Source organism: Lepidochelys kempii, chromosome 8 (genome assembly GCF_965140265.1).
Source record: "Lepidochelys kempii isolate rLepKem1 chromosome 8, rLepKem1.hap2, whole genome shotgun sequence".
Classification (NCBI taxonomy): Eukaryota; Metazoa; Chordata; order Testudines; family Cheloniidae; genus Lepidochelys; species Lepidochelys kempii.
In genome coordinates, this window is record NC_133263.1 from 7,476,506 (window position 1) to 7,499,638 (window position 23,133).

Genomic DNA, 23,133 nt, shown 5'->3' on the forward strand with positions numbered 1-23,133 from the left:
GGATTCAGTGGGACTAGTCATGGAGTAAGGTATTACTGAATTGAAAGGTATCAGAATCTGACCCTTAGAGATTCGGTTAGGTGCAAATGGGGCAGTTTTAATGGCGCTGCAGTTCTCAAATCCTGTGTTCGAGAGGTGAGTCGTGGCAGAGTGTGATGGCACGAGCCTTGCCCAGGCGTCTGTGCTATATGACATTATGTTGGATTTATAGTATTCAAGCTGTGCTGTGCATATGCAGCACTCCATGCTGGGATATAACATGCTGTAGCATGCACTCTATGATCCCCTTACAACTGTCTGCATTGGTAACAGTCAGTGACCAGGTAGCGCTTTGCCTTCCTTTTAGTGTTGCTGCTTTACCCACCACTGCCCCCTTCAGGTGCAGATGTCCACAGAATGAAGCGAAACCCAGGGGCAGGGAGGTGAAGGGATGACGGGTTTGGCTGAATTGCAAGCCCCCAGGGAGCCGATGCGCATTGTACTGAGCGTTCCAGATCCCAGTGTCAAAGAGTTAATGGCATTTCTTTAGCTTAGAGATGCATTTTTCTCACCTTCTTTATATCAGGGAATGAGCTGTATGACATCCAGTTGTTTCCTAAGAAGGCCATGGAGCTACTAGTGGGAGAAAAGCTGGTCCTCAACTGCACAGTGTGTGCTGAGTTTAACGCTGGAGTAAACTTCCAATGGGCTTATCCTGGAAAACAGGTACATGTAACTTTCCCCTGTCCCTCAGCTGCTCCCTCCACAAACCCCTTTCCTTAGGGAACAATCTGTGCTGGCTGTTTCTAAAGGATGTCTGCTCAGACATCCCTCTCTAAGCAATTCAGTTACTCTTTCTGTGCTGGGTTAAAGAAATCAGTGGCCAATATGCAGGATGTGTGGTCTCAATTTGTGAGCTGGGAAGGGGTTTGCCAGTCAGTAAACTCCTCCTTCACAGCTGACTGTGAGAGTTCAATACCAATTGTGCTGTGACATCATTGGCTGAGGCAGGGCATCCCATTTTGATGGTGTGACTAGGTTGCTATCCTCCAACTTTCCCATTTTGCCACTACAGCAGAAGCCAGTTAACAAAAGAACCTTTCCTCCCTCTCTCCCACCCCAAAAAATAACAATCCCTTTCAACATGTTTATTGCGTTAGCAGTTGTCAGACCAAACACTCATCTCATTTCCATGGGTGCAAAGCCAGAGTAACATCCCTCACTTAAATGGAGTTACACCAGGTTTCCAGTCTGTAACTGAGAGCAAAATCCAGCCTCTGATCGAGCACATTTTCCCTCATGATAGAAACTGATTCTTTTAGCGGGTGTTCTCTTTAAAGGCACCACACTGTATTCCTCTTGAGTTTTTGCTTTAACAAGCCTATTGCATTAAAGCAACTTCGCTGTTTGTCAGTTTGACATCCAGTTGATTATTTACATGGAGGTTAAATATGGAAGGCAGGAGGACAGGGAGTGTGAGACCCTCTTGTCTGTTGAGATGCTTACCAATTCTGGCAGCTCACTGCTAGCTTGTGGTAACTTTAACTACAGAGGAGCAGGTTTTCAGGGAGAATAGCCACAGACCAGATTTCTCTCTGCAGAATGTTATTCGAGGGTGATATCATCTTGTGGGCTTCAAGACATTTCTGTAGTGAGGGGGCTCTGCAGACTGATTACGCTCTGCCCCAGGCTACTGGCCCACAGATTGGAGTGGGGCCTGTGATAACAAAGGACCTGTTACAAGACTATGACGTGTATTCCTAGGCCCACAGGAATGGCTCTTTGCCAGGCCTATCATGGCTCAAAGGGCTGAAGCAGTTCTTGGCACTGCCCATCTTTTAAACAGTGACTCGGGAAGAAGTAACTGAGGAAGACTGAATGCTCCTGGCGGTGAGGAGCCTCGCATGTAACCCATCCAAACTGTGTCTGTTCCCTTGACTTATCTTTTAACCCCCTTTCACCTCTTCTTGGCAGATGCACCGGGCTGTCACTGAGCTGCCCGAGAGACGCTCCCAGCAGACCCACACTGAGCTCTCCAGTATCCTGATCATCCAAAACGTGAGCCAGCAGGACCTGGGGAAATATGTGTGCATGGCCAGCAATGGGGAGCAGACATTCGAGGAGAGCACCGATGTCATTGTGCATGGTACAATAGGCTTCTGCTTTGTCAAGACACCAGGGGTGGGGCAGTGGGCAGAGAGACCAAAAACAGATAGCCAAGGAGAAGAGAATTCTAAAAGTTATCAGGAGGCGTTTTGTTCACTAACACACCGGAGAGCTATCTTTGAAGCATTGCCTGTTACATGCGATTTACAGGTTAGAGGATCCCCGTGGCCCCGGGACCCTTGGATTCCAGTACCGGCTGAGCTACGGACTCAGCGCATGTGACCCTCCCTTCACCCCCACACAGCAAGTCATTCAACCACTCTGTACCCCTGTCATCACACTGGACAGCTGGGTGTGAACTAGCATGAGCCTCACTGCAAGGCAAACACTCATTTGAGCTGAGACATCCTGTGGCAATAAATTACAATTTCTCATACGCGCCTGCACATCACCACCCAGTGCCCATGTGATCATGGGTGTGTACTCACCCCCGTCCGAGTGCTCGCTGCAGAGATATGTCCGTGCAGCCACACACGTGCACGGACAAGCATACACTTGTACAAACGCACTTGGAGGTGCATAGTCACATCACTTTATTGAAGAGGCAGGGCAGGGTAGTGGCTAGAGCATTGGCTTGGAACTCAGACTACCTGGGTTCTATTCCTGGCTTTCTATTAGCCTGCTGGGTGCCTTGGCAGGTCACTTCACCTCTCTATCACTGTTTGTTTCCCCCTCTGTAAAATGAGGATAATGATACTAACCTTCTTTGTAACATGCTTTGAGATCTGTTGATGAAAAGTGTGAAAGAAGAGCTGGGTACAGTATTGTGAATGTCTCAAAAAGTGCAACCCCCTTCTCGTGTTGCTGGGCAAGTGACATCTCTGTCACTGTGACAGCACGGCAGCTTGACAGGTCTCTTTCTGCTCCCCCCCCACACTTTTTGTCTTGACACCTGTCTTCATGGCCCTGCTTTTACAGAGAAGCCCTTCATCAACGTGGAGTGGAAGAAGGGCCCAGTGATAGAAGCCACAGCAGGAGACGAAGTCGTGAAACTGCCAGTGAAGGTTGTCGCCTATCCCCCGCCAGAGTTCCAGTGGTAACCCACCTTTCTTAGCCTGTGTCCCCCAGCCTTCATGCCCATCATTCACAGAGGAGGGACTAAGGACAGGGTGGGAGGGGGGTTGGGATTAACCAGGGTCTTGCAGAAATTCCTTGCAGGAGGGGAGATGTCTCTAAGCCACTCTGCAGCAGAAGGAGCTGGCTAATACGGCTGGCCTGAGGAGCCCAGCAATTTATATTGATGGAAAAGATCTCCCTTAGCTCTTTCCCAGGCAGCTGGCAGCCAGCCAAGGAAGAAAACCTCCCTAATTGGTCCTCACACTCAGTCTTCTGGTTTTGGCCACATTCTGCTCTCTCATCGTTCGCTTTTCTCCTCCCACCGCACCCGCACCCACAGGGCTGCCTAGCGCTCCTTGCTGCACACAACAAGGCAGAGCCCTTCCTGGGGTTGGGAGTGGGGCGGTGGGAGAGGGGACAGTAGGTTAGGTCCTGGAACCTGGCATGTAGACAGCAAAGATTCGGGTCTGCAGTGAGCAAAGGGGCCGAACTGAACTCCCTTGGGAGCTCCGTTGGTGCTGCTTCTCTCCTGACCAGCCAGCTGGGGTCGCTGCTGCAGCCTGGAAGAGAAAGGCCACGGGCCCGATTCTCCACTTGTCACCAATTGCACCAGTGCCTAGATGGTGTAAAATGCTAACAACCAGAATTCTCCACTCACACCAGGGGTGGTATTTTACACCCATCCTGACCTGGAGCATTCTTACCTTTAGGACAGCGAGCTGCCCCTAACTTGTTTTCTTCAGAAACCTGGTAAGTCCCCTCTAAAAGGGCTTCCAGCATTAGTGACCGAAGCCCTCTGAGCACATTTTGCTGCCAGATGGCTCCCAGCATTAGCGCCTGCAGGCCTCTGGCTATATTTCAGTAGGACTGTACCTCTCTGTATATGCATTTGCTCTCTATTTCCCTGCAGGTACAAGGACGGCAAGTTAATTCCCAACAAGCAATCTCCCTATTCGATGCAGATCAAAGACGTGTCAGAACAGAACTCCGGGACTTACACCTTAGTTCTGTGGAACAGGCTGGCTGGGCTGGAGGAGCGCATTAGCCTCCAGTTAATAGTCAATGGTAAGGAAGGATAAGGCAGAAAATGGCAGGAGGCAACTGGCCAAGAGACCTTCGTGGTGTTCTTAGACGCAGTAGGCCAAACTCATTCCTGGAGTAACTCCCCTGAAATCATTAGCCCGTTGTATTTAATTCATTGGAGGATGTCACTATTCTGTAGCAGTCAAAGTTGATACCTCTCTTCTTTCCCCATTCCATCAATCGTAGCTGGATAATTACACGTGGCCTTTTCAACGTGATCTAGTGGACAGAGCACTGGAGGGGAACTCAGGAGATCTGGGGTTTATTTCCGTCTCTGCTGCTGCTGGGGGACCTTGGGAAAGTCATTTCCCCTCTCTGTGACTCAGTTCCTCCATCTCTAAAATGCTGATCTCCTCTCTAAAGTGCTTTGAGATCTCCTGACGAAAAGTGCTAGATAAGAGCTAGATATTAGTATCATCAGAGATTTCTCTGTCACTGAACATGGACAAATATAGAAAATGAAGGCAACCTCTTTTCCATGAGCAATCCTCCTTGTCTTCATGCACTTCTAAATTCTGACGCTGATGTGCTGGGCTTTGCAGCTGTCTCCCTGATCTGGTTTAGAAAAGCTCCTGTAGGAAGAGCTGATGGAGGATGGTGAGTGACAATGATTCCGACTAGGACTTTGTGCCAGGGCAGAATAGAAACATGATACCTGGGGTTTATATCTATGTTCCCCTAGGTACTTGTGCCAGATTCACCCCGATGCAATTCCATGGACCTCAGTGGAGTTACAACAGGGATGAATTTGATCCCTCGTGCATCCCTGCAATGTGGAAATAACGCGGCAGAGCATGGCATTCTGGGGTGTGAGGGGAAGGGATGGTCTAACACTAATTAACGTAGTTTTGGCATCCACTGTAACTGCGACTTACGAGGCTCTGGCAGGAATGGACTGGGTGTGCAGGACTGCTAGGAGCTGCTTTGATACATGCAGCGATTGGACAGTCACATCAGTGAAGTCTTGTAGAGGAAGAATTCGCTTTAAATGTTGCTAAGTATAACTTACCTGCTTGCACAGCACCTCTACATTGGGCCCAAGAGCTCCACGGATTAAAGAGTGTTGCTTTAATTCATCGCCCACCTGGAGCCTCCCCGCAGGTCACTGCCTCTAGACCCAGTTGCCCTGAAACCCAGGGCGTTCTGGTGACCTGTCTTTTCATGACCCCGAACAGGAACGATGTTCTGTCTGGCGTGGCGACTCAGCAAAAGGAACTGCAGTGCTGATGCCAGATTACAAATTTTGTCATTCTGCTGATTTCAGTTCCTCCGCACATCCACGAGAAGGAAGCCTCTTCCCCGAGCATCTATTCCCGTAGGAGCCACCAGGCCCTCACCTGCACAGTCTATGGCATCCCAGCACCAGAAGTGATCCAGTGGCAGTGGAGGCCGTGGAGGCCTTGCCGGATGTTCTCACGACGTAGCCTGTAAGTGCTCTTCCTCACCATCTTGGCCCTGGCTTCCTAGCAACAGGTGCCAAGATCCCAGTCATATCACTCAGGAGAAGGCCTTGGGCATATTCAGAAAACACGGAGCCAGTAGCCCCTCAAAACTAAGCTATGCCACTTGGCTGCAGATGTGAGTGGTGCGTGGCGTGTGTTGGGTGTGATTCATTGCTTGGGGGAAGGCAGTGTTGTCTGTCGGTTTACATAGGGAGTCAGGGTTCTATTCGCAACTAAGTCACTCAGTGATTTTGGTTACATCACTTCATCTCCCTGCGGCTCAGTTTCACCATCTGCTGGGCACAAAGCTCCAGTCCAGGATTTGCCTGTGACACACTGAGGTGAAAACTGCAGTATCCGATGGATATGGAGCTGCCTCAGCCTGTTCATTCACATGGGATATGGAGGAAGAGATGCTGAGCCCACCTGAAACAGACTTTTGGAGCATTCCTGATGTGTCATATGTCTAACCCCTGACAGCCTCTAACACAGAGCCTGGGCAACTTTCTCCTGGCTCCTCATCCCCCGACTTCCAATGCCTCCAGTGAGGTCATGAACCTGTCAACACTCCAAGACATTTGCCATAATAAGACCTAACACTTTACAAACCTTAACTGATCCTCACATTACCCCTGTCAGGCAGGTAAGTATTACTATCCCCATTTTACAGATGGGGAAACTGAGTCAGAGAGTCCAAATGACTCACTCAAGGCCACACCATAAGCCCATGGCAGAGCCAATGTCTGGTGAAATCCACTAGACCATGCTGCTTTTGCAGTCGGCCAGCGAAATACAAAGTACTCGGAAACCAAAGGGCTTTCTCTTGCCTCATTCCTACCCTGGGGGGCAAACACCAACCCAGCATCTTACAGGTGACGAGCATCAGTGACCAATGACTTATGCAGAATCTAGAATCAGATCTGGCTTCCTGCTTGTCTCCTATTAGAAAGGTGAAGGTCAGAAGTCTGTGGTGTTTGTTTGGTATCTAAGTGGTTAACCTCTGGACTGGTAAATGAAACATCCTAAAGAGGAGTCAGAAAGCAGCTGTCTCTGCGAGGGCTAGGAAGGGCAGCCCAAAATGTCCCTGGATCCTTACTGCAGAGCTCTGGGTACTGGAAGGGATGGAAGGACAGGGCTCTGACTGAGGAAACACCTGTTGCTTAGGTGACCTGTGTCCTATCCGCACCTAGTGAGCCTGATGCTGCATTGCTGGATGTGTTCATCTCATGTTGCTAGGAGGAGCAGGAGAATTTCATTATTCTTCTTGGCTTGCTGGTCCCAATGTGTCTTTGTTGTACCAATAAAATAAAAACCAGCAGGATCTTATTAAAGGGAAAAGGGCAAAATACCACATTTATTGTGAATACAGAAAGAATCACAGTAAGCAGTTAGTTATAGTTATAACATTCCATTCAATCTCATATTTAGTCACACATTCATTCATACAAACACACACACAGGTTCTGCAAGGTTGTTATCATAGTTACCAGCCTTAGAGTTGCTCATGCCAAGCCACTGGCCAGGTGGCCTGGACATGAGGAGGGAGCAGGGCCTTGTCAGATGCTCATCTGATGCTCCTGGAAGTTGGTTTGCAGAATCAGACCCCAAAGTTCTCACTTTTTAGAGTCTATTTTTATAGGAATTTCTTCCTATGCCAGTCTATGGGAATTGCTTCATCATGCTGTTGCTGAATCAATCAGCAGATAGCACATTCCTGACGGCTCCAAGATGTTATCTTGTTCTTTGGTTCTCCCATCCTTGAGGCTGTTGGGTGGATTCCAGTCTGCCCACCGGGGGGGGATCCTCTGATTATTTCCACTTGACGCCTTCTTCAGCCGAGGGACACTGGATTCTTAGGCTGGCACCTCCCTGATCATTCAGTTATTATCCACACCAAGCATCCATCCACATACATCCTCTATCTCTATTTTAATCACAATTGTTAATACAACAAAAGGGCGGGGAGTCTCTGGGTGCTGTTTCTGTTGTTAGAGTATTGCTTTGAGTCTCTCTCTCTGTGAATTGCTTTGAGAACAGACTCTGTCTTAGAAGGTACTAACACAATTAGCAGCTTGCAAGTTTCACACATAGAGGGAGAGAAACAGTACCAAAAACCAAGAGACCTCTTAATTAGTAATACCCTGGAATTTAAACTCTGGGGAATCAAACTCATTTGTGATTTTAATACAGAACTTCTTTAATATGATCCAACATCTTCCATTGTGAGGTACTCATGTGCCTGAGACAGGAAGATTTTTGCTAGTAACGTCTGTTAGTCTCCGCCTGCACTCTTCCTCTCCTTGTGCTCCGGACCGCCTCTCCAGTTCCTTTCTCCCGCTGCATGGTCTGAGACATAACCCTCCCGTGTTGAGGGAGCTAACCCGCCGACATCAAATCTGTAAATATTGTAAAGTATAAATGTTGTTAGTTAGGTTTTTGTTTTAGAGTTAGTTTAGTTAGTTAGAATTCAGGATTATCTGCGGCCCCCGCCCACCCCCCTCGCCAATACAGGACACAAATTAAGCCTGGGATTCCAGGCTACAAGAACTGTATGTTCTACCCCCAGTCCTGCCCGGTCAGCGACAACCAATGTCAGAGGTGCCTACGCTGCCTCAGAGAAGCTAAGTGCCGTATCTGCTGCTCCTTTCCCAGCCAACCCCGGCAAGTGCCGGAGTTCAGATTTAGGAAACATCTCATGGAGTGTGCTAGGAGATGCCAGTCTGAGCCAGGCCAAGCAGAGCCACCTGTAGAGCGGGCAGCGGTGTTGAGGAGCACTCCACCTGGCAGTACCGCTTCTGAGGGAGAGGTGAGCAAAGACAGAGCCAAAGGCTCCTCTTCTTAGGCTCACCACCAGGACAGGGAGCCCCCTCAAAAGCCTACAGAGAAATCCCCCAACCCTGTATCGCCAATGCCTTATAAGTTGGATGATTCTTCATGCCTGACTCCAGGAGGCTCAAGGGCCTATAGGAGTCATGATATGAAGAATAAGAGTTCCCTCCACACCACCGCCATTGACAGGAGTGGGACCACTGGTGCCAAGCAAGGAGAGACATGAGCCAAGGCCGGGACAATCAGCAGTACCTGCCGAGGTCAAACACTAAGAACCTGTCATGCCGTGTGGAGTGGCTGGCGAGAATGTGTGCCAGCCTCAGGGCAAACTGTCAAAAAGCAGGGCAGAAATCTCCAAGTAGCTGTGCGTTCTATCATTAGGTTTCACCAACCCAGTATCAAGTGTGAACTCCTAAAGCATTGTGACAGTCTTACCCAGGAGTCACAGCCAGTCCCTTTGGCCATTCCAGGCTATTTTGCCAGCCAGGCAAGCTGGACTATGTGGTAAGTGATCACTTTACACCAAAAATCACACCAATATTCAGGTACTCCCAGTTCCAAAGTACCGGTCACTTACCCCAGGTCATTTGTACTCGGATCTCAAACCAAAGACAACACCGGTAGCCAATCCTGTAATAAACTAACTAAACATTTATTAAGTAAGAAAAGAAATAAGATTCTATGAATCTATGAAATAAGAGAATTATTTAAAAGGTTAAAACAGGAAAAACACACACACAAATGAGTTACAGTCTTCAATTTATGAAAGTAATATAAGCATCTATAATAAGCAGCTCTATGCATCCTTTAGGGCTGTCCCATGCCAAGCAGTATGGGAATCTCTTGCTTATGTTTAGGAATCTTTGACCCTCAAGAGTCTAGACAGCATAAAGAAACCAAGTTTCTCCTTGTCAGGGACTTTTTATTCCCCAGATTCCAAGCTGATGGGATGAGTTCATGTTTCCCCTTCCTGAAGAGAGTTAGGAATGCAATCAACAAGGTCTCTGTCCTTTGTTACACAATGCCTCATTTGCCGTCAATGGGCCATCTTGTGTGCAAAACAAGCACTTTACCTTGATTCAGTGGTTCCCAAACTTGTTCCACCACTTGTGCAGGGAAAGCCCCTGGCGGGCTGGGCCAGTTTGTTTACCTGCCTCGTCCGTCCGCAAGTTCCGCCGATCCTGGCTCCCAGTGCCTGCAGTTTGCTGCTCCAGGCCAATGGGAGCTGCTGGAAGCGGCGGCCAGTATGTCCCTTGGCCCGTGCCCCTTCCAGCAGCTCCCAGTGGCCTGGAGCAGCGAACTGCAGCCACTGGGAGCTGCGATCGGCTGAACCTGCGGACGCGGCAGGTAAACAAACTGGCCCGGCCCGCCAGGGGCTTTCCCTGCACAAGCAGCGGAACAAATTTGGGAACCACTGCCTTAATTAATGCTTCTTTTTCTTGTTCGGTGAGTTACACAATTACAGAGGATTACAGTGTAAACCTGCAATATAACTTTCCCAAGGGATACAGAGATTATAAGCAGTATCATTCCATAAAGTCTAAACACATTCTTATTCGGCTAATATCCATTTTAACTATACTAACCCACAGATAAACCAGACTGGTTTCCAGCTGTGCATTTATCAGTGTTCACTGAGGCCCTGGCCCTTGGCATGACCTGGCATCTGGTCTGGCAGCATCACAAACCCCATGCACCGACGATATGGACACGCTCATGTAAGGAAATGCTGGCTTCCAAGGGCTGTTCTATGCCAGCTCTAAAGATGCACAGAGAGAAGAGTCTTCACACCCCGATGACTGGTGATAGGTGCACTACTTCGCATGATATCATAACCCTTCCAGATCCAGAATCTTCCCTCCTATCAGACCCAGTCCTTACAAGGGAGATTCTGACACCATCTCTCCATGAACTCTACAAGACAGGTCAATCCCTGATTCCTTCTAACAGTCGAGGTATTTCCATATCAATGGTACCTATAGCACCACCATTGGAGAAGCCCACATTTTCCTCTTCGGGGGACTCTGACATGGGGGAAGAACTGACATCACCTCCAGTGAGAGAAGTGAGCCCAGATAGAGGATCCAGAATCTGCTGGGCCCTGCCACGACCTTATAAGATAGGGGGGCCCCACACCCTGATCATGATACCCTATGCCTTGGGGACCTCCTCAACCTATGTTGGATCCCTCTCACTGGCTGTACTGGGGACCATGAGACTCATAAATGCAATATTCTGAATCTGTGTGGTCTCCCCGTGAATCACACCATCCCTTCCCCTCCAGAGATCTACCAGAGCTCCCTCAGGAACCCATGGAGAGGAGGAGGAAGAGCTGGATCCAGCAGTACTGCTGGGCCCAATAGGAGTACCATCATCATCTCCTGATGAGGCAGTTGCCATGGCCCCATCATGTCTACCAGATGACCACAGTATCAAGATCTGTTGAGGAGAGTTATGGACTCTCTCCAGATTCCTCTGGAGGAAATCCAGAGGCTACCTCACAGGCTGCAGATATATTTACGGACCGTGGGACCTAACAAAGTAGTGCTCCTTGTTAATGAAGCCATCCTAAAGTCTGCCAAAGTCGTGTGGCATATTCCAGCAGCAGTACATGCACTCCTCCTAAGAGGGCAGACAAGAAGTACAGCCAAGGGAGCAGAGTTTTCGTTCACTCCTCCTGCCCCAAACTCTTTTGGTGGTTCAGGCTGTCACTGAAAAGAGCAGGAAACAGCATCCCTCAGGGAAAGAGGCCAGACGTTTGGACTGCCTCAGAGGGAAGGAGTTTGCATCCACCAGCCTGCAGTTCCAAACCAGGCCTTGTTGTCACAGGACAGTATGACTTTTCTAACGCTTCAAAAATTTCTGAATTCAGAGACAAGCTTCCTTAAGAGAATAGGGCACAATTTCAGGCCCTTATTGAGGAGGGTAAATTGGTGGCTAGAACATCTCAGCAGGCTGCTATTGACTTAGCTGACACAGCCTCAAAGTCAATGGCAACTGCTATCATTATGTGTCACAAATCCTGACTGTTCTCCTCAGGTTTCCCCAGGGAAGTTCAATCCACTGTGGAGGATTCACCCTGTTATGGGTATAACTTATTTACCGAAAAGACTAATGAGTCTTGAAAGACTCAAGGGCAACTCTTCTTTCCCCAGTTATATACATAGGTCAGCACTGAAAAGCAAGTATGATAGACAGCCTTACAAGCCTAAATCACTGCCACAAGCCTTCTACTACCAACGCAGATATGAACCACCACAGAAGCAGCGAAGGATGCAGAGAACCAAACACAATGTTCCTCCTTCCAACCACAACCTCCCACTAAGGGATACTTTTGATGAGACCTTGAGAGCTGCAAACCAACTCATCTCCTACCGACCCAGACATCAAATTTGGTGGCCACCTAGCCCAATTTTCCCAGACTTGGTGAATGATAGCAGACAAATGGTTCTCTACATCATCCATTTTGGCTACACCATTGAGTCCCCTCCCACCCCCCCAAAAAAACCTTCCTCATCTCTTTTCAGGGACTGTGACAAGGTGTATAGATCCCATAATGATGAGGAAGGCACCAGAGAGGCCCTGTGTGTAGGGCTCACTCCTCCTCTCTAGCCATGTCAATCATTTTTAGTAGGGAGGAGGCCTTTAAAAAGGAGGACACTGCAGTCAGCTGTGGGGTGGAGAGATCATCCTGAGCAGGAAACAGCTTGACTGATTCCTGAAGCCCCAGGGAGACCCCCCCCCCCCCATCCAGGAGATCTCCACCCCAACCCTAATAGAGAGTGAAGTGAACTCCCGGGTTAGACCTGCAGGGGCTAGCTCAATTCAGCAGCCCAGCCAAAAGGGCTCCTCAAAAACCGCTACACAGATGGCCCCAAAATAAGAAGGTACTGTTGTTGGCCTTTCCTCCTTTGTCTTGGCTCTGGGAAGCAGTTATTCTTGGGCGCGCTGGGACATTTAACTTTCGTTTTGATCCCCGAGCAGAAGGGACTTAAGAAAGCCTGCAAAGGGAAGGTTTCCCCTTGCAAGAAATAAGAAACTGGGTCCTGTGTATAAGCCACCCAGTGGAAATAACTGGGCGTGGCCAGAATCTCCCACCACCTGGGAGAAAAACTGAATGGAATTCTTTTTCAGGGACCACTCCCACAAGATACTTATTCAGGACATAGACTCTCTACTCCAGAAGGGAGCCATAGAGCCACTACCATCTCAACATCAGGAGAAAGGATTTTATTCCAAATGTTTCCTCATCCCCAAGAAAAAGGCAGGATGGAGACTCATCTTCGACCTCCGGCAAGTCAGTGTCTTTATCTGCAGATTGAAATTTCCCACCCCGGAAGAGGTTGATTGCAGGCGCTGCTCTCCTGGGGTGGGACACCCATCTGGACAAATGCAGCAAAAGGAACATGGACTGCTCGAGAGGCCAAGTTGAATGGAAGCCTCCTGGAATTGAGAGCTGGCCGAGAGGCCTGCAAACAATTCTTATCGCTCATACAATCCCAACATCTTCAGGTGGTGCTAGACAACATGACAACAGTGTTCTGCATCAACGAGCAAAGGGAAGTGAGATCTTTCCCTCTGTAGATAGAGGCAGTCAACCTGTGGAAGTAGTGTATTCATCACCAGATCACTCTATTAGTAATACACCTTCTGGGAATACACAATACATTAGCAGACAGCCTCAGCAGCCACGTCTCGATTGACCATGAATGGGAGCTATATAACTCAGTGGTAAAGACTATATTCAGATGGGGCTTCCCATCTTGGGATCTGTTTGCATCATGAGATAACATGAAATGCACGATATATTGCTCCAAGTCAGGACTCCAAAGCAGATGCCCTTCTAATCTCATGGGAAGGCCTCATCGGGAACACCTTTCCATCCATTCTTCTTGGCCTTGAGTCTTCAGAAAAATTCAGCAGGATGGGGCAGTGATCACTGATCACACCCAGATGGCCCAGAAAGTTTTAGTTCCCCCAAACTTCTCCAGCAGTCATCCATCCACCCATCAGTATGCAGTCTTTCCCAGACCTCTTGATGCAGGACAAGCATGAGATCAGACATCCCAATCCAGAGTCCCTCCTCTTCAAGGCTTGCTATTTGGATGGGTGTTGAATCTAGAGCAGACATGTTCTGTAGTAGTTCAAGTACATCCTTAAGTATAGTAGGAAGGAATCCACCAGAAAATGCGACTTAGCTGAGTGGAAGAGATTTTTCTATTTGGGTTCAACAGCACCTGCTGTACCCAGAAGAACCAGACATTCTAGACTGTTCTAGACTGTTCTAGACTATCTGCTCATCCTGAAGTTCTCAGGTCTGTCCCTTAGTTTCCTGCAAGTGTGCTTGGCAGCAGCTAGCACCTGCCATTCCCCAGTTGACACCCACTCAATTTTCACCCATCCGGTGACTGAACGTTTTCTAAAGGGTTTAGTTAGAACCTTCCCTCTAGTAACTAAACCTGCTCCCACACGGGATTTTCACTTGGTCCTCTTGGTGGTAACTAAATCACCATTTGAACCATGGTTGCTAATGATCAATGGTCCTCTTTCTAGTGGCCGTCACTTTGGCTAGAAGGGTTGGAGAATTAGGAGCCTTATGGCTGATCCACATTACACAATTATCTATCAGGCTAAGGTTTTGTTGGGACTACACGCAAAATTAACCCCCAAAGTAATCTCGGCCTTTCACCTAAACCAGACAATATACCCACCTGTCTTTTTTTCTGAAGCCACACATTGCTAACAAGGAGCGCAGACTCCATTCCCTGGATGTGCACTGGGTGGTGGCATTTTACTCACAAAGGACAAAGTCAGGAAAGTTTAGGATGTTGCATAGCCTGATCATTTCATTAGCAGAATGAGTGAAGAGACAAGTAATCTCTTCTCAGAGATTGTCCAAGTGGATGTAGGGTTGCCAACTTTCTGATTGCAGAAAACCGAACACCCTTGCCTCGCCCCTTCCAGAAGCCACACCCCCTTCTCCAAGGCCCTGCCCCCTTCTCACTCCATCACCCTTCCGTCCATTGCTCACTCTCCTTCACAGTCGCTCATTTTCACCAGGCTGGGCAGGAGGTTGGGGTGCAGGAGGGGATGAGGGCTCTGGCTGGGGGTGTGGGCCCTGGGGTGGGGCCAAAAATGAGGAGTTTGGGGTGTGGGGGGGCTCCAGGCTGCAGCAGGGGGATAGTGTGCGGGAGGGAGAATGGGCTCTGGGCTGGGGGTGCGGGCTCCTGGGTGGGGCTGGGGATGAGGGGTTTGGTGTGCAGGAGGGGGCTCAGGGCTGGGGCAAGGGGTTGGGGTGCAGTTGGGCTCTGGGAGGGAGTTTGGGTTTGGGAGGAGGCTCAGAGCTGGGGCAGAGGGTTGGAGTGCAGGTGGGGGTTCAGGGTGTGGGTTCCGTGCGGCACTTACCTCTAGCTCCTAGGTGGAGGCGCGACCAGGCAGCTCTGCATGCTGCCCCCGTCTGTAGGCGCCACCCCCGCAGCTCCCCTTTGCTGCAGTTCCCGACCAATGTGAGCTAAGGAGCCAGCGCTCAGGGCAGGGGCAGCATGCGGAGCCCATGTGGCTGCGCCCTTGCCTAGGAACTGGAGGGAAATGCTGGCAGCTTCCGGGAGCTGCGCGGACCCAGGATAGGCAGGGAGCCTGCCTTAGCCCTGCTGCACCACTGGCTGGACTTTTAACGGCCTGGTCAGCAGTGCTGACCGGAGCTCCAGGGTTTTCCCTGTCGAAACCAGGCATTCCAGTCAAACCAGATATCTGGCAACCCTAATTTCGAACTGTATCCTGCTCTATCAGTCAGCTGATACCCCTCCCCCACAAGGTATGAGGGCCCACTCTAGCAGAGCCACGGCAGCTCCTGTAGCCTTGCTTCATGAACGTGCCGCTTGTTGACATTTGACAAGCAGCAACATGGAGCTCTAGCCAAAGCTTCACAAGACATTAGGCCCCAGCGTGAGTCTCTGCAGCTGATGCACCCTTTGGATCAATGGTTCTTCAGTCATCCATACCGCGTAGGTCCTTGCGCCCTCCTCCTCAGTAAGTACTGACTGTTAGTCACCCACAGTGCAGTACACATAGGGCCCTGCTCTCGAAGAAGAAAGAGAGGTTACTGACCTTGTATAATAGTTACAATTCTGCTAGAAGTGTGGTTCTCTTCTGTATTCTGCTACTTGCCCTCCTTCCCCCTGCTTCGGATCCTTTAGTAATGATTCGCAGTAGAGAAGGAACTGGAGAAGCAGCTGGTCCACACTGCCCCATACATCCTCTGTCCGAAGCACAGGCAGATGAAAACACAGACACGGACCAAGGGACACTGCCAGCCAAAATCTTTCAATCTCTGCTGTACAGTGCATACGTACCCCACAGTAGAATACAGATAGAGACATGCATCTCAAAGAACTTCAGTTCCTGTACAAGGTGGTAAGTGATCTCTCTTTACATGAAGGAAGTTTGCTGCTGAAGGTGCTGATACCAGGATGATCTCAATCTCCTCCAGCTTTTAAGCACAGTGACGATGCAGGCAAGATCTACCTTATGGCTGATCCACATTACACAATTATCTATAAGGTTAAGGTTTTGTTGAGACTACACACAAAATTCACCCTCAAAGTAATCTCGGCCTTTCACCTAAACTAGACAATAATACCCGCCTGTCTTTTTTCTGAAGCCACACACTGCTAACGAGGAGCGCAGACTCCATTCCCTGGATGTGCACTGGAAGATGGCATTTTACAGACAAAGGACTACTGATTTCTGGAGAGAATGCCAAATCTCTGTGGCTTTCCAGTGTTTCAGTGCAGAGAGTTTTCTCAGCTGGCACAGGAAGAGATGTCTCTGAGGTTCTGTCTCCCTTATTCACCTGCCAGCTCTCCCCAGCAGAGCTCACCACTGCCTGGAAAGCTGGGAAGAGAAGACCACAGGAAGTTGGTTAGAAAACTGTACTGAACTGAACAGATCAACTGTGGCTGTTGGATGTGAATGGCCTGCACCTGGATGGGACTTTGTAGCGCAGAGTCATACAGCACAGTGGGTCACTACATGCAAGAAATGTGCTCCTCCAGAAGCAGCCTGCCATGTATGGACTGCAACCGGAGCGGTAGGAGCTGGGAACCCTGCAGAAGACGTGTGCTCAGGCTGCATGGTGTAAGAGGGCCTGCACTGTGGCATTGACCCACTGGCCCAGGTAGGAGCCATGTGAGGCTCTGAAGAGAATCTCAGCCTTGCTTGGCTGAAGGAAGGTCTCAAGAACACAGGACCTCCAGTGGGATGGGTTGTAAAGGGCAAGAATCAGTGAGCGGGCCTGTCTACAGTAGATTTTCTTCTGCAAAGTTTCCCAATAGAGCTCGCACTGTGGCAGGTGTCCTAGTGAGAGCAGCGGTGGGTGCACTAGTGAGGACAGGGCCCAGGTATGTTTACCCCGGTGATATCTAACCCTGCTCAGAGCAGATGACATGGTGGTTAAGCAGCCAGGGGCCCCAGCTGCCTTTCTGACCTCAGTGCGCCTGCTGTTGCTTCCACAGTGGAACTGCTCTAGGAGAACATTTGAGGGGAATAGACGTAGTGGAGATGCATCTAGCGAGACACACGGAAAAAGAAGCCAACAGAGAGCAGAACATGAGCGAGGCGGAGTCACTGAGCGTGGAGGAAATGGGGCGCCGACAGAGACACCTAGGCCACAAAGGTTCTGCTGTAACTGTGTATTTCCAATAGCATGTGAGCACTCGGTGGCCCCGTCAGGAAGCAGAGGGGCTGATGAATTATGAGCACTGTCTCCCAAGGCCGCAATGTTTCTGCTTAGTGCAGCTCCAGAGGATGCAGGAGGCTTCTTCCTGACTTCCTGTTGTTTACACAGATTCCTGATGTTGCCCCCTGGGGAACTCACACTGCAGGGCACTCTGCCCTGTGCTACCAGCAGACGCCCCCTGTCCCTGATTCCTTGGGGCACTCACACTGCTGAGCACTCTGCCCTGCGTGGCCAGCAGACACAACTGGGGAGCACTCGCTGCAGAGCCTTGTCCCCTGCACAGACAGCGGATACTCCCTGCTCCTCATTCCCTGTCACCCCAAACATTCATTCTGGTTCATCTGCTCATTCAGAGCAGAGCCCTCTCCTGCATGCAGTGAGCAGACATCCCTGTGCCTTACCCCATGGATGGGCCTGGATCCTCCATTCCCCCCCCCCCCCACACACACACACACACTTGGCTCCACTCCACTTCCTGACCCACCAGGGCACCCCCTCCTCACCGCATGCCCTAGTGCATATGCATTTCTGAAACACACAGCTAGTCAGGCCTGGCTGCAGTTTGTATTCAGGTTCCCTGTGAGGACTGGATTCTGCACTCCTGGAGATCAAAAACCGAATGCTCCCTTCCCTTCCCTGTACCCCTGGCATCAGTGGTAATAACCTGGGAGGCTCTGGTGCCAAGGTGAATCTCTCAGTCCTGTTTCTTTTAGCTGCCTACAGCAACTGTGTTTGAGACATTTCCCCTGGGTTAACCAAGGTGCACTCCTTGCAGGGCTGAAACATCTGCTAACATTATACAAGCCATGTGGTGACTTTTACACCCTCGGTGCTGTGCATCAGGCTCAGAAGAAACGCTATGGATCTAGGCCTCGCTACAGAGCAAACCAAACCGGAACAGAGCCAGAAACTGAGCATGGCACAGATGACTGGCCTTCATTCCCAGTGCTGCAGGGTTGGCTGCCACCCGAGCGTCCCTCGCGGCTAGAGGTCGCTCTGTAGCGCTCCGACCCATTGTCTCCTTAACCAAACTCAAGAAATTAAAACATATCCTGGGGTCCCACTTAGTCACTTTCAGTAAACACTGACCCTCCATGCCCCAACCCCAATTCAGTGTCTCTCGTCCTTTGTTGGGGGTCCCTAGCCCTCTTTCCCAGAGCCAGGCACAGTTCAAAGTCTCTGCAAGACCCAGGCTTGTTCCTTGCTGCTGCTTCCAGTTCTCAGCTGCTATACATTCTCAGGCCTCTCCTTCCTGAGCATCCCCACCCTTACTGCACCCGCCCGCTGTTTTTTGTAGGGAATTTGCTGACTCAGGTGAGACTCCTCCTGTAATCAGGGCTGGCTGAGCCCCAAGTGCCCCAGCTCAAGAGCAAGCCGCCTTGTTACACCCACTCATCCATCACGGGGGGGGAAGGATGATTTTGTGGTGAAGGCAGTGGCCTGGGAGCCAGGAGCCTAAGAGTTACATCCTCTCGCTCTCTGCCTCAGTTTCTCCATGTAAGGAGGAACCATCAGCTTACCTAGCTCATGGAAGTGTTGTGGGCCTCCATGGACGTGTGAAGTGTTGCTGCTGGGAGAGCTTTCCTCGTCCCGGGAAATCCTGTTGGTTCTGACAGAAGGAGCATGCCAGCTCTCAGTCCCCGCCCTGCAGAGAGGAGTGCCACTGTTTGGCCTCATTCTCAGCGAGCACCCTCTCTCCCCGTCCCCTCTTCTCTCGCATGGCTGCCGGGTGAGCAGTAGTAAGCATCGGGCGGCAAGGCGCCATCAGCGGGACCGGATGCCCGAGTGCAAGGACTGGAAGGACGTGTCCCAGCAGGATGCTGTGAACCCCATCGAGAGCATCGACACCTGGACAGAGTCAGTAGAAGGAAGAAATAAGGTGAGGTTGTTTCTCTGTATCCCCACTGCCCAGGCTCGTCGTGTGGAACCTCTCAGGCACGATTAGCCGCACACCTTATTGGCATGGGCCACATAATGTCAGGTTATCTAGTGATTACAGAATAATGAGAAGCCGTGCCCATGTGTCTGTCAAGAACTAAGGTGGGAGATAAAAGTACCAGCCCTTCCAATGACCACGAGAGAAGGAGCTGAGACACAGAGAGGTGGAGGCAGTATTGTCAAATGGCTGGGGTAGTTCCTGGCTGCCTGACATGCAGTTCCAGCTTGTCTCTGCCAAACCAAGCTGGAGAGAGAATGGTTTCCCCTGGCTTCAATCCTACCTTGGACTGAGCCCCAGAGACAGGCCCCTCTCCCACCTCACTCCGTGCCTTGAACTCTCCTCCCTTCAATCCCACACATGGACATTGCTTCTTAGAAGCAGAATGCCGATATAAAAGCAGGAACAAATCAGTTAATTTGGGGGGAATCAGCCAAATACTGCTGACCAGTCATCAAGCCCCCCAGAAAGCGGGAATGGGGACCAGGGCTGATGGGGAAGCTTCTAAACATCCCAGGAAAATGCCTGCCTTCAGTGGTTCATTTCACTTGCTTGTGTGGGCTGCGGGAAGAGCCAGTGAACAAAGGTTGTGTAGAAATCCTGGCCTGAGTCCATTGCCGCTTTGTGAATGAAAACGTGTTTGTGCAGGAGGTGCCCCTGGGAGTCCAAGAAATTCCATTGGCTCTCGCAGTGCATTTCCTCTCTGGAAAGGACATCTCTCCCTCTTTCTGATGTGTGGCCCTATAAAAGCATGGCCAGCATTCAATAGCCATTTCTTTCCATCCCCCTGGTAGCCATAAGTGTCAGTGGTCTGTGCACTCCTTCATGACTAACTTCCTGTTCAAGGCTAGAGTGCTCGACACCAAACACACACAGAGGGATGCAAACAAACGGCTCCCAGCTTCCTAAAGTCACTTCCTGTTTTCATACACACCTCCAAAGTCACTTCCTGTTCCAAGGCCCCAGCCAGGAATCCGTCACTGCGACTGAAAGGGCGGTGGATGGGAAGACGCTGCCTATGCATCTGCTCAGAGCAGTTCTGAGTGGGGGTTAGTGGTTGAGTGTCCACACCAGGAGCAGGAGTGTGAACTGGGGACAAATAGGTGTATTGGGAGATGGTCATGGAACCTGGAACCTCTTAGTACAGTTTTATCTTTTCTTATGCATCTAGATCCGTTGTTCCTCTCCTCCTTTCCTCCTTTTCCCCTCTTCTTTCCTCCTCTCTTGCATTCTTCACCTCTGTACTCCCCGCTCCCCAGCTAGTTAGATGTAACTTTAAATGTAAATATTCCAAAGTTCTAAGTCAGACAGTGAAGCCCCATGGGAGTTACTAAAGCTCTGGGAAGAGCGAATTCTGCTGCTTGTGGGAGGAAGCGGTGTCCCCAAAGGTGTCTCCTACAATTCATTCTGCAGGCCCCTAAGAGAGAGGTGTTGTGAGAGACCCATCTCCCTTCTGAACTTCCTAACTCTGACTGCTGGATTCACTCTTCATTCTTCACAAAGGACTCTCCAATCTAGGGTGGTCCACAGATCTCAGTTTGAGACCCTCCAGTCAGATTTTAGTTAACAGGTCATAGGTGATGTAAAAATTGGCTAAAAAGGCCAATGCGTGCAATGGTGGGTTCAGCATAGGATAATCCAGTCTATACAGAAAGACGTATGTGAAATGTAAAAATCCCTACATTAATGCAAAATTATGGCTGCAGAGCAAAAAACACAAGATGTCAGAAAATGCAATACATAAGGTTCCAATAATGTTAACGCAGTCATGTTGCAGACATATAGTATTTTCTATGCCTGTTTATTCTGGTTAATTACCTAGCTTAGTATATTATTATTTATATCACAAAATGAATATTATAAAATGTACAGGATGCATAATGTGGGCAAATTATTTTTGTTGTCAGAACTTTAATTTTTGCATTTTCATCCTCATTTTAGACATTGATTCGTAGTTTTTTGCATTTAATTATCTTGTTGTTTTCAAATAAAGAATGGGGGGAAGGAAATTGCCCAGGCTTCATACTGCAATGTCTTTTGAATGGAAAGCACTTCATAACACACAGCTTTGAAGTCCTCACCTGAGTGAGGTGAATAGGGTGGAGGAAAAGTGAATTCGAACCTTTTATGTTGCTTGCTATTGTCTTTCTTGAGACATTTCCCTGCCGTTACAGGGGCCTCGGCCATTGGTGCAGCTCTCTCCCTCCTATCCTCTGCCTGTGGCACATAATAGTCTAATCTCCTGTGGGATGTAATATTTTGGTCTAATTTCAGTTGCTGGTTTAGGTTTAGGTGCTGGGCAGTGTTGGTGACCTGTGATGTAGAGGAGGTCAGCCAGGTGATCTGGTGGTCCTTTCTGGCCTTAAACTCAATGACTCTAAGTTTGAACTATCAGAACAGCAGTACATTTGCTTACTTTGCATTGGCTGGGGAAAGGGAGAAGAATTTTAAATGAAAAGCTTGGAATGCAGAAAAAATTACAACAGGCTCTAAAATGGTGAGATGAGCAATGTTTTTTTCATACCCCTGATTTTCTCTTGATGCTAACGAACCGTCTTCAGGAAAACACTTGAAGCATATTCTCAAGTCGCATTGTCTTCAGCGAGACTTTAAGCACATGCTTTCCTGCTTTCCTTTATAGGGATGCTTTCCTGAATGAGGGCCAAAGTAGAGTTCTGCTCTGAGACGCAGCCGTAAAATGATACTGAGGCGCGTCATGTTCACATGTGCTCAATGTACAAATAAAAAGATTTTTTTTCTTCTCAACTGCAAATCCTGCAAACTAAACCTGGGATCTGGGAATCAAGCAGAGCTCTTTCCTTCTCACTCTTCGTCTCCCGGAATAAAGGTTCAGCAGGCCGTATTGGGCGCTCAGGCACACCTGCTTGCCCCATTGTCTCCATAGCCCTCCATGGGCTTGCTCCCTGTATAACTGATTGGAGTTTAGTGTCTGATGCACAAGAGAATCCTGCTCACTCTCCGTTAGCCACGGAGGCTCTGCAATGCTAAGGTATTGCTGTCACAAGAATCAACAGCAGTACGCTGCATAGGAAGGGGCACAATCGCTGTTCAGAATAGAACAGCACTTTAAGGGTTTTGGGGGGGAAGGAGGGAGGATTTGCTGTTTGTGTTTTGCTGCCTGTCCCATTGTCGGCCTGAGAGCAGTGAAGATCCTGTCTCTCCCCTCACCATCGTTCATTCTGACATTCACTTCCTTTATCAGACGGTCAGCAAACTGGTGATCCAGGAAGCCAATGTTTCCGTCATGTACAAGTGTGTTGCCTCCAACAAAGTGGGTAGAGATGAACGGCTGATCTACTTCTACGTGACCAGTGAGTACCACCAGATGCCAGGGAGGTCTGTCTGTCAATCTTGGGTCCCTCCAATAGGCAGGTCCCAAAGCCACTTAGGGCGTTATAAGTCAAAACCTCAAACTCCACCTGGAAACCCAGTGCAGAACCCAGCGAACCGGTGCCGTGTGCTCACAATCAGAAATTCATCTCAGCAAGCCAGTTGCATTCTGCACTAGCTTCGGCTTCCACGTTAATTGGAGATGTAACCCCACATAAAGAATCCTGGAGAAGGCTGGCAAAGGCACAGATCCTGGTAGCAAACTTAGCATTTAAAGTAAAATGTCATTATCTTTTAGGTTTCAGAGTAACAGCCGTGTTAGTCTGTATTCGCAAAAAGAAAAGGAGTACTTGTGGCACCTTAGAGACTAACCAATTTATCTGAGCATGAGCTTTCGTGAGCTACAGCTCACTTCATCGGATGCATGAAATCATGGAAACTGCCAGTTTCCACAGTATGCATTCAATGAAGTGAGCTGTAGCTCACGAAAGCTCATGCTCAGATAAATTGGTTAGTCTCTAAGGTGCCACAAGTACTCCTTTTATTATCTTTTA

General features: G+C 49.4%; 1 protein-coding gene across 4 annotated transcripts in view; it reads left to right on the forward strand.

Moving 5' to 3' along the window:
- FLT4 (fms related receptor tyrosine kinase 4) overlaps positions 1 to 23,133 on the forward strand; it is a 105,690-nt gene that overhangs the window by 57,788 nt on the left and 24,769 nt on the right. For all 4 annotated transcript variants that reach the window (XM_073355357.1, XM_073355358.1, XM_073355360.1 and 1 more), the window contains exons 6-12: positions 566 to 705; positions 1,954 to 2,125; positions 3,064 to 3,181; positions 4,112 to 4,266; positions 5,549 to 5,711; positions 19,030 to 19,171; positions 22,452 to 22,560. In XM_073355357.1, coding sequence (XP_073211458.1) covers positions 566 to 705; positions 1,954 to 2,125; positions 3,064 to 3,181; positions 4,112 to 4,266; positions 5,549 to 5,711; positions 19,030 to 19,171; positions 22,452 to 22,560 — 999 coding nt within the window. The remainder of the gene's footprint in view (positions 1 to 565; positions 706 to 1,953; positions 2,126 to 3,063; positions 3,182 to 4,111; positions 4,267 to 5,548; positions 5,712 to 19,029; positions 19,172 to 22,451; positions 22,561 to 23,133) is intronic.